Source organism: Plectropomus leopardus, chromosome 5 (genome assembly GCF_008729295.1).
Source record: "Plectropomus leopardus isolate mb chromosome 5, YSFRI_Pleo_2.0, whole genome shotgun sequence".
Lineage (NCBI taxonomy): Eukaryota > Metazoa > Chordata > Actinopteri > Perciformes > Serranidae > Plectropomus > Plectropomus leopardus.
The window spans coordinates 25898059-25910082 of record NC_056467.1 but is presented as its reverse complement, the minus strand read 5'-3'; the positions used below and the strand labels follow the sequence as shown (position 1 = coordinate 25910082).

At 38.5% G+C, this 12024-nt stretch overlaps 1 protein-coding gene across 3 annotated transcripts in view; it reads right to left on the bottom strand.

Annotated features, from left to right (window-relative positions):
• stard13b (StAR-related lipid transfer (START) domain containing 13b) overlaps positions 1-12024 on the bottom strand; it is a 44546-nt gene that overhangs the window by 1640 nt on the left and 30882 nt on the right. For all 3 annotated transcript variants that reach the window (XM_042486610.1, XM_042486609.1, XM_042486611.1), the window contains exons 3-11: positions 10955-11036; positions 6861-6924; positions 4469-5826; positions 4188-4358; positions 3047-3206; positions 2614-2812; positions 1449-1662; positions 893-1007; positions 553-774 (exon numbers count right to left, since the gene is read on the bottom strand). In XM_042486610.1, coding sequence (XP_042342544.1) covers positions 553-774; positions 893-1007; positions 1449-1662; positions 2614-2812; positions 3047-3206; positions 4188-4358; positions 4469-5826; positions 6861-6924; positions 10955-11036 — 2585 coding nt within the window. The remainder of the gene's footprint in view (positions 1-552; positions 775-892; positions 1008-1448; positions 1663-2613; positions 2813-3046; positions 3207-4187; positions 4359-4468; positions 5827-6860; positions 6925-10954; positions 11037-12024) is intronic.

Genomic DNA, 12024 nt, shown 5'->3' with positions numbered 1-12024 from the left:
AACTCAACTACAGTAATTCTCTGTGCAGTTATTTAAATGTGCAATGTTCTTCCAACTACTGAATGTACATGTAACATATGTCACACATATTGTATAAATTACATATATTCTTACTGTTATTGATACTTACGTATATATTGTGGTGTACATTGTATATCCTGTTGCATCATACACATATTTTATATTTGAAACTCTACATACTAGTTTTATACTTTGAAATGTAGCATAAGGCACATAGATTTATATTTTTTGCACACTCAGCACACTATACATATGTAGACTTTTAAATAATTTACAAACTAGTGTTAACATTGTTTTTATTATTACTGTATTTCTGCATTATATTTTTGCATTCTTTGGGCTAGGACCTATTTTTTTTTTACTTTTTAGAATTCTCTATGCTTGGCATCAGAGCGACTTTAACTAACCACAGTTTCCACCTGGGGATCAATAAAGTATTTCTGATTCTGACTCCGACTGGGATTATTTTGATGTACTATAACATCTGAAAATATAACAAATTAACTCTGCAATCTAAGGAAGAACACCCACCTTTTTATAGTAGAGCTCTGTGTTATCAGAGCTGCTGCAGGACATCCAGTATTTGGACTTTTCCCGGGCTTCTTTGAGATGGTTCTGAAGTCTCCCCTCCATATGAGTTTGGTACGTTCCATCACCGTCCTCCAGCTGCTTGCACAGCTCGTCAATCGTTGGTGCATGCAAATCAGCCTCCACATACGAATTACGCGACTGAGTAACCATCTCATGAGGGATCTAATGGGTACATAAAAGCATGAGGTAAGATTCACATTGAATATACACTGAGGGAGGTTTGAGTTTATTGCATCCCGGCTTGAAATTCTTGCATCATCTCAAATACAGGTTCTCGTACCTCAAATAGATGGTTGCACTCTATGATCATATGAGCGAGACCCTGTGTTGCTGCTAAGTTTTCATTCAGATCCTTCTGGTCTGGTCTGCCAGTGGCGTACTTCTTCTGCATGGCCCTGAGGATTATAGGGAGAAAAAACGTATTAGGCCGGCAGAGTTCCCAGGTCAACGCCTCCATGGAACGCAGTATATAAACCCATCCTCCACTCTGCAGGAAACCTCTTTGATCCTTTTCGCAACAATTTCAACATGGTAAATTAGAGAGCTTTGCTTTGTTTGTACACAGCATGATCTCATAAAACACTGAGCTTTAAAAAAAGAGTGTCGTGTCCTTTTAGAAGTATCCAGACAGAGAGTAATCTACTGCACCCTTGAGGGCTGAGCAAACCAATTTTATGTCTGTCTTTATGGAGTAACAGGTGAAGATAATCATGCATGAGTTAATAGAAAGCATGCATGTCTTGTTCATTAGTTTTTTTAGGCACAGAGAGGTGGGCAGTGTTGCTGTCACAGACACCAAGCTTACTGTTATACTACAAGACACAAGAAAAAAGTACCTTGGAGAGAGATTGTCTTTCTTGAGTATGTTAAGATGAAAGAGGGAGGGTGCCAGGCACACAGCAATGTTCATGGGTGTCATCTGGTTCTCCTCCACAGAGGAAGTGACATCGCTGAGGAAACAGAGCAGCGTCTGCAGCACCTCACGGTTTTCATCTGACATCAACATGATGGCTGCCTGGACAGCTTGCAACCTTTGGTCCTTCGGCACATCTGCACATTTGAGAGAATTGATTTCTGTTATTTCTGCTTTACAGACAGCAATAGAGGAGGTGTTATTTGTCACTATGTTAGCTCACTTGCAATTTTACAAAAAAACCAAAAAATGTTTAAAGTCCTCTCCAAGAAAAAGGCAAAGGAAAAATATTTAAATATTTTCTTCAAATCAATGGGTTTTTGCTTGTTTGTTTGTTTTTTTTAACATACCCCATTTTTTTGTAAATATGGATGCCCATACATGTCAATGGTAAAACAGTAAGAAAACAATCTAAAAAATAATCATTCACAGTTATAATGCTTGTAATATGTCAACATGTTTCTATTTCTGACCATAGAATCAGTAGTATTACCAGTATTAGTATTATTTATCATGTATATTTACATTAACTTTGAAAACATCTCTGAAATGGTTTAAAAAAATCATACTGATATAATTTCTATCATCAGATTCATAATATATAGCATTAAAACTATGTCATTGTCAACAGTGAATATTCACCAATTCACCATTTAATCAAAAATGCAAATGCATTATCTTAGCATCACTACTCTCACCATAAAAGAGACATATATATTGACAATGGGTAACACTCCATGTATCATTTAAAAACAATGAATGATCATATTTCATTTATATCTTAGAAAATCGTGTCAGGTGGGATTTTTTTTGTTTTGTTTTGTTACTGTTTTCCTGTAGGAGGTGAACTGAGGAGGCAGACTAGAGACAGAGACATTTAGTGGGTTTTTTTGTGAATAGCATACCTTAACTAAATGGTAGAGATTGCTCAATCAGGTTGAGTTGAATTCAACTCATTTTTCATTAAGATGTAGTGACTCAAAATGTGCTCTTCCTTGGCTTTAAAAGGTAAAAACAAAATCAAATGTAATAATAACATTAAAACCTAATGTGAGGCAAAAGAAGCAAAGAGAGATGTATGTCCTTACATTGGTAGATATGGAGGAAAGTCTCGCCCAGCTTGCTGGTGAGCAGAGGCTCAGGTAGATCCCTGAAGAACTGCTTCACCATGTCGGCCACATCATAAGCAGACTGATCCTCATAGTTCACATTGTCTGGAGAATTCTCATTCATCTGCCTGAGAGCTTGAATTCGAGACTTCACCCCTGATTTACGAAACAGACCCACCTGGAAGCCAAACATTAGTGTTAACTTGACAGCTGGCAGCAATATGTAACCACATTGTACTGCATTTCCGCTCACTGTTATTACACCTCTTTTGTATGTGCCAATAACCTGTGTCAGCCATTGTCCATGGAAACCTTACACCACATTATACACATTGAATAAAGCCAACCATTTGTTACATAATGTAAAAATGCAAGTCACATGCAACCTGAGAGCGTGAGTTTTGTGGCTGACCTGGTCAAGACACTGGCTCCTCAGGTACCGTAGCGCCTGCTGCAGGCCGAGGGGCAACGGCTGTCCAGAGCGCTGCACATGCACAATGAGAGGAACTCCGAACACGTTCTTATCCTTATAGTCTGGTACCTTCATTCTCTTCATGAACTTTGGCACGGACCTGGGACAACACAAAATCTTTGACACCTTGCTCTCCAGGCTAAATAAGACACTGTCTTGGAGTAATACAAAATAAAATGTAAAGTATATACTCACATTTACTCAAAGGTCCAGTGTGTAAGATTTAAGAAGATATATTAGCAGAAATGGAGGTATTTTTCTTTAGTGTATTATCAGCTGGGAATACAAAAATTGTCCTTTTTTGTTACCTTGCATGAGCCATTTATATCTACATAGGACCATGTTTCTACAGTAGCTCTAATTGGACAAACCAAACACTGACTCTAGATAGGGCTATTTAAGTTTTTGCGTTGGCAACCCTTGTTAGCAGGCTCTTTGCTAGTATAGCAACAGTGCTGTTAAATCATTGATTTTTAACATGAAACTGCTTTTTTTCAGTGTTTTCACGAGTTTAAATCACCTGGTTTGTTTGTCCTGGAGAGGGAGAGAGGGAGCAACCTCCTGGACGCCTGAATCTTGAGTTATCATAGAAAATAGGTCACTGATTTTTTACTTTTAATTGTTTTATTCAGTGTTTTTACTGGTTTAAATCACCTAGTCCATTTGTTTTGGAGAGAAAAAGACCTCTGCAAATAATTTGGCTCTGCTAAAAACCTCCTTAATAATCAACAGTGAAGGAACTCTAACTGGCAATAATTTCAGCTGGTTGTTATTTGAGATTCTAACCTAAAGTCCCCTAAATCTTACACACTGGACCTTTAACATGAAATAGTATGTAAAGCCTGGACGTATGTAAAGCCTGTAAGCTAAAAGGGGATCTGGTGACTGTAATTCATAAAGGCCATGCATCATACCATGCTGGACAAACACACAGATTAACTGTACTAATATAAATACTAGCAAAAACAACTGCATATTATATCAGTTCAAAAAAATAAAATGTCACCTTGCTAAAGAAGAAAAGATTAACTTAATCATGAAACACATCAAAAATGAATTTTGGTGGTTGACTTAGACTTACCAAGTCCAGCCATGTTTGTTGGACATGGAGTACTTCTCCATGATAGCAGTAAGTCGCAGCAGAGAAAACTTCTGCAACAAACTGAGCTGGCCTGCTGACTGGTTGGTGATCTGCAGCGATGCCACTGAGTGACTCAGGCGATTAGACATTTGAAAGCTGGGCCATCGTAATCTAATAAAAGATGAAACACCAAAGAAAAAGAAATGCATTGATCTTTCTGTTAATAGAAAACATAAAACTGTGTAATTTCAAATATTTCAATACTGTTCGGCAAGTCTTACCGATTAGGTCTTGTGAGAGAAGCACCAACTCCTGAGTCCCTCCTTTCCCTGAGGAGCGTAGATTCTGTCTCAGCAAGTGATACTTTGTCTGTGTCCCCGTAACTTTGTGTGATTTGGCTTTCTGTGACAGAATTTCCCTCAAAGTTCAATGTGATCTGACTTGACGACTGAAGACCTACTGTACGTTCCCTCTTACCGTCCACCTGCGCCAGCCCTTCTCCGACAGGCAACACATTCTTCGACCAGTGGTCCACTATCTGCTGTAGACCGTTGACATGCAGCAAGATATCATCCAGGTGAGGGAACAGGTCCTCTTTCTCCAGGTCTATCAGGTCTCCCGTGCTGGCGTACAGATGCGAGCCAGGAACATTATCGTACACGCTGATGCGGCTCCCTCTGGTGCAGCACTGGGTGACTGGTCTAGATTCATTCCTGCATGAAATCAGCGTTGGGTCCAGGTGCATGCTGCCTGTGTGCCAGTTGATAGAGGCCCCATTGGTTGGGGACAGGCTCTCGATGGACAGTGCTTTGGGGAAGGTTCCTGGCTTATGGTCTTTGGGAATGTGTACCACCAGGTCTTCATAGGAACAGAACTCATTCCTGCGGTTTTCCTCCGCAACTTTGTTCACTTGGGTGCCTGAGAAGATGTCCATGTCTTCTAAATACATGCCGCTGCGCTTGTGGTCGGCCCGGTGAGGCTTGCGCTCCTTCAGGCTGGGTGTGCTGACAGCGCTGCCACTAGAATGGCTGCTTCCCTCACTACCAGACTGGGATGGCAGAATTTTGTTGGATGGTATTTCTGGAGCCCCGCCATCTCCATTTATGATCTCGATGCACTGCAGCGTCTTCAGTACCTGGGCCTCCTGCTGCAGCACTGGAGCGCTGATGACCAACGACTTACGACCCCTTCCCAGAGTTCCTCGGGAGCGCAATGTTTCCATGCGCTTTAGAAAGTCTTTGGCACGGATGCGGCTTGTCTTGCCGTGTTTATCAGGTAGCGAGCCGTAGTGAGTAATTTCTTTGGGGATGTGAGGCATTGTGAGAGAAGTAGAATCTGGCATTGCTGCAGAATCAGAGCCGGTGCGGTTGGAGCAGTCAGAGTCCTCTGTGCTGAGGCCCCTTTGGCAGCTGCCCCCGCTGCTCTCACTGTGCAAAGACGAAATCTCTGGTTCGCTGAGGTCCGTCAGAACACTCTCGCTGCTGGTGGTGGTTCTCAGAGGCACGCTGTCCCTGGAGGGCTGACCCTCGCCGTGCAGGAGACAGTCGATGTCTCGTAACCTGGACCAACGCCGGCTGCTCCACTCAAAGGTCCATTTGTCACTGATAGCAAACAGGTCTTCTTCATCAGAGTCTTCACTCTGGGGGAAAACAGATCATATTACAAAAATGACCCCAGCCTACACGATTCAATTATTCTTAATTGTCTTTGTAGTAATGAATGTATCTATTTAGGTCTTCCAAGAAAGGTTTCCTAAACTACCAACTTAAATAACAATAAATTCAATACAATTTAAAAGATAATGCATTTATTTACAGCTGTGGCAAATAGTTTGTTTTTTTTTCCAGAACAAAATAATTTGTACATTTTTCCTTCTTGTGGTGGAAGTGGAAAAAAATTCACAACATCAGCTTATTATAGAGCATCACAAATATCTATACCACAAAGAAGAGTTAGAATGGAAACACAGGAAATAGCGAGAGGATGAGTCTGCTCAGAATTAATAACATTACACAATCAGCAGACAGTGATATAACAACAGACAAATAATTCCCTTGACTGTAAGACTTCTCCATAAATAGACCAAGGCAGGGAAAAATACTAATATAAGCCAGCAGGCTACATTCCAAAGTGGGGACAGATAAAAAGCATCTCAATAGGCATGAATACAACAATACAGTCTCAAATATCATAGAATCTAGGTTAAAGGGAAGAAACCAGATGATATTTGTGCTCGTGCAGGAAGCATATGCATAGCTTAAGGCAATCTTTGTAAGAAAATTCCATTTCTTATATTTGACATTTGACATTTTCTATTTCACAGAGTTCAAACAATAACTAGGATATCTGAGTCAAGGGTTAAAGCTTTCTGAAGGGTAGAAAGCGTAAAAAAAAAAAAAAACCTTCAGAGGTACCTGCAAAGTGATATATTAAAAAAATATATCATTTTGCACAGAGAGAAATCATGACACTCACATAAGCTTAAATTCTTGGCTTAAAGGTAAATCTTTCAACCTACTGAATCATCAGTGTTTAAAAAATATATACTTTTAAAAGTCTGGAGAGAAAAGCATTGTGTTGCCCTTGTCATAATGCTGCACTTTTCACACTATAATCCATGTTGAAACTTAAAGACTGCAGAGGCAAAGCTCTTAGTATAAAGTTGACACTTACTTTCTTCTTCGGAAGGTTCACGTCAAGTTTCATAGAGGCACACTTGTTCAAGGTGTTGAGTCTCCTGAAAGAAAAATGACCAAAGGATAAAAACTGCTCTGAATAAACAAGAAAAAAAACCCCCACCAGAGTAGGTTCCTAATGACCACTTCAGAGGTAAACCCCATTCTGTTTTCTATTTAGGTGTTAACCAAATCAGTGTCCTCTTTGGGCATACAACCAGAACCAGAGGGAAATTCAGTTTGTCCATTCAACAATATCCTAAAGCTAATGAACACCGGTAATTGCTGAAGGGTCTGCTGTCTGTCTCTTAGCTCTGGATCTAAGTGATAGTGGCTTGAGACGTGGTGTGCATTAGTTCTTAGAGAGGTGAATTCAGGATAAACCAAAGGATTAGCCAGACTTCTGCTCCTTGCCTAATTTAAGTCTTTTGAAATAGGCAGGCCAATATTGCACAGGCATTTCCCAGGCCTTTGTGGATAAGAAAACTGCTGGCACTTGCTAACTTTACTCACTTGTTAGACATTCCCGCCGCCAACTAGTTGGTTATGCCAATAAACCAGACTGGGAAATACCTGTACTTCACAAAATGTGAAAATCACGCCCCTTTTGTTAACATATCTAATAATTGTTTGTCGATTTTGCCTGAACCTGAGTGTTCGTGATACCTAAACACGGTGTCCTTACAGCTTAACCCTTTGAAACCTGAGCAAATTGGCTATGGAAGAAGGCAATAAGCAACAAATGAAGAAATGACCCAAAAATTAGGAAGAAGTTAGTAAGAAAATTAGTTTAAAATTAGTACCAAAATAAATGAATAAATAATCACAAAAAGAAAAGAAAGTAAAAAAACAACAACAAAGAAATTAGCTGAAAAAAAGTGCTTAAAAATTGTAATAATTCTGTAAAATAATTTTAGATATGTAACTACTATACTTAATCATATAGTTTTTCCCTATCTTTTTTCTTTTTTTGCCCCCTAGACATTTTCCTTAGCTTTTTAAAAAGAAATTTCTTGAACTCGGTGTAACATTTCTTACCAAGTTTACCTTTTTCTCATGTTTTCAAGATTAATTGCACCAGCTTGCTCAGGGTTCAAAGGTTTAAATACTTGTGAGTCTGAAAGCAGCAAGGACAGTGATGCCACTCCAGGTTTCCAAGTTTTGAGGTAAGTAGGATTTAAGACTTTTTATGACTTTATTAAATGGTATATCCCATCAGTCCTTCTCATCCAAGTGAATCAGTGACCCAAAGGGTGCACGGCCTTGGCAATAATGCTACGACTAGATGCCAGTCTGGTCAGTGTATATCATATGATACTACTGATATTTAAAGGCTATTAGAGCAACAAGCACTAGATTTAAATAAATAATACCAGGAATGTACTTCGTGTCACATTAGAACATGTTTTGGAATTTTTATAAACATATTTTATAGAATAGCCAAAAACAAGTATATTAAAAACTTTTCCAAAACATTCTCTTAACTCCATACTATTTCCAGGCCAGGAAAAGTTTTTATCCTTTAAAACTCTTCCAGGAATTTCATAACCATGGTAATCCTAAATATAGTCATCTGTATATCTTATTCGATACATGCAACAGTCTTTGATGCCATTTTGCATTTGGCATGCTAATAATTTCTCTCTGAATTTTGCAGAGTGAACAAGATGAAAGCTTTGCCTTTGAAACACCAATGCAAATCTCATGAACTCAGTTTTCAAAAAATCCCAGGCAATGAAATATTTTCAATATTTGGAATACAACATACAGTCTACGCCCTGGAGCATGTACTTAGTGGTTAGAGGTTTTGCAAACTGGGATATATAAAGTAACAGAACTAAAACTGTACACCAACTAACAATAGCATGAGGGAAAAGATGACGGCATGACAAAATACACTCCAGCTCACTGTGCCTTGGATTTAAACCAACAGAAACTTATTTGTGGCATGATAATCACAAGCTTTAACAGCTAAGTCTTTTTTTTATGACTGACAGTATTGTTCTGTGATAGTAAATATCCTCAGATAGAGGCTGTAACTATCCCCCAGTGCTATGGTTAACCAAACACAAAGTTCTCATGATTGTTACTGTAGATAGTGGGATCTGACTGAAGAGAGGATTTCTAAGTTGGGGGCCCTTTATTCCACAGGCCTAAAGAGCTTTGAATGTGGCTGCTAAAAAAGGAGGAAGCTTAGCCCGGGATCAGAGAGAGCACTCACATACATGAAATATCTATCAGTTTCACTTCAAAGACACCCAGTGTATGCAGGGTGGCATTTAGTTTTCGCACACTACACTGCGATGACGTAACAGACAACAAAGCCATCCTTATGTTACCATAGAAATGCTGGGAAGTCATGGGCAAAATCACATTGGAGGTGGAACTGTTTCCAATTGTCTTCCGTTTATCCCGTGGCTAGTTTGGAATTTAGATGAGTTGCTTTAGGGTTGTTTAGAGTCACAGTATATTGAGCTGTGCGAGGCAACCCACATGCTCCTCCTGCTTCTCTCTCAGGATGGTTGTCATGGTTACTGTGGTAAATAAGGAGCTGTTTTCATCTGGGCTTGAAAAAGTACATGAGTCGTCCTGCCATACAAGGGAGTGATGTGGAGCCACCAGTTGCTGGCTACACGCACTTTTATATTCTAATTACTGTCTGGCAAAATGGAGTAAAACTTATATTTAATTGTTCTCCTGTCAGAGAGAAGCTCAAAATCTTGAAGAGAATATTCTTATTATATTTTACTAATACTAAAAATGAAACTATATGTGACAAGAACATTTTAGTTAACTAAAATAAAAATAAAAATTGAAAAAAAAAACTTAAACAATATTGTGTACTTACAAAACTTTTAAAATACGCAGGAAATGCTATAATTGTTGGGTTTTTTTGTCAATTGGGTCAAATTTGTCAGAACAACAAGAATGTGGAGGCATTGGTGCACATGTTTATAGAGACTGAGAGTCAAATGCCATCACTAAGTGTTGTGTTTGTGTTGTGATACCTGTTCTATATGTCTTAAATTGTGCCCCTTACAAATACCCTCTATATCATAATTAAAAAAAACTAAAACTGATACTGAAACTAATAATAACTATACTAAAACTAAACATATCTAAACTAAAACTAAACATATCTAAACTAAAACTAAACTTTAAACTAAAACAAGCAAACTCATCCTGGAAACTGACTGAAACTAAACTGAATTGAAAACACAGCGCAGCAAAACCAAATATACTAATGAAAAATACAGAACTATACTAACTCTGATACTACCTGCCACAGCTTTTGCAGTCACAGTTAATAAGGGTCTATGAGATCAGTATGTCAGTCTAACATTTATTCCTGACAGATAAGGGCCGGTGAAGGTCTATATGTAGTGATGTACTTATTTAATTAATTGAATAAATGTATCAGCAATGCGCAGAAAACCCCCTTTTCTAAGATTCTTAAATAAGTACTTAATCCACAAAATTACCACTTGTAAACCAATTAGTCATTCAGTGCTACCTTGAATTTGTGAAGAAAACTTTTCTTGCATGCCTCCATGGAAAACAGCATTTTCACGAAAAAAAAAAAAATCTTCTATGGGAGTCTGGCTAGGGCACAGGCTAACTTAATTTTTAGAAACATTTTAAATAGTAAGGTTTTCACAAAAATGTATATATAAAAATGTATGTTTATACTGCATGAGTTGTGGGAGAGTTTGTTAACAGATGTTTCGATACAGTTTTGCTGTTGTTACATGTGGTCCTCAATTAATCAATATATTTGACTTTTTCTGTGGAGGAATGAAAGAAAAACTTTTTTTTCACAGATTGAAGGTAACAAGGCATGACTTATTGGTTTAGGAATGCTTCATTTTTTTGAGTGAAGTATTCTTTTAATAGCCAAGATAAGTAAATAAAAATTACGTAAAGTAAAGCTTTTAACATTATGAGATCTGAGATGTGATTTTACTTTAAATTTAATATGCTAATTCTCACATAATGTCATTTCCTTGGGGCAAGGAAACTACATGTAGCATTGAGTCAGTTGACTCATGGATGAGCCACGGTCTTTTCAGTGTCAATCATGCGTCAGTTTACCTGCAGAGAGGTTCCACCAGGTCTTTGTCCAGAAAGTCATGATCTCTTTTCACAGGAGAAATGTCAATGGGAAACTGTGAGTCTAAAGAAAGAAAAATTAAAATTAGAGAAAGTAGCAGCGTTAAAATTAGATTTGATATTTAATTGCTTTAGTGCTTCAATAGACAATGTTCATAGATGGAATAAATGGAAAGAAAGATCTGGAAACAACATTCTTTCCAGAAGTACATTGAAGGCTGGGAGACCATCAGACTTTTGTATGTGATGCTAATGAGAACAGGCAGAATTTGCCCAAATAACAGCACTCAGGCTTGTGCAGCCATTACGTCTTTCTCTGGGTATGGGCCTCCTCTTACATAACTTAAGAGACTGAATCCAGAGCCTCTGAATCTAACATTCCACTGCATTCATGTGAAGTTGTTAACTTTTTATGAAAAGCAGAAGCAGCAGCGAACGCTCAACAAGGCTCGGCCTGTTCTTTAAAGAGGCAGACATTCAGATATACTGTAGATTTTGAAACAAAATCACGTCCAAATAGCAGATTGCATCATTAACGTCATTTTTAATAAACGATCCCAAGCATCTGAAGTGATGCTCACCTTATCTGCTTTGCTCTCCAACAGCCTTTATCAGCACATGTTGCTCGAGCTCTGGTACAACTATGTAAAAACTGTCAGCAAACAAATACATTTCAGCAAAGCACATGAAAAGCCTGGCCTTGACACAAAGATCTGAGGGAGCAGAGCTTCTTTAAGCTCAGATAAAATCCAGTTCTTCCCATGACTTCAGTCTTTAAGCACAGATGACATGTTTATGTAGTAACCGTAGCTCCGAAAAGATTAGACTTAAAAAGCAGCTGATGTTCTGCTTGTTTTGTGGTGTCTGGGGATCCGACTGGAGCCCTCGCTCCGAGGCATCCTGAGGACAGTTGTGTAAATGAGGCTCACTACGCAGCCCATGAATACATGGTTTTGTGTATAGTGTTGTGGACAAGGATGACAAACCAGATCACACTGTGTACAATTATTCACTGATCTTAAAAAGTGCATATTTAAGCTGTAACAGTATTT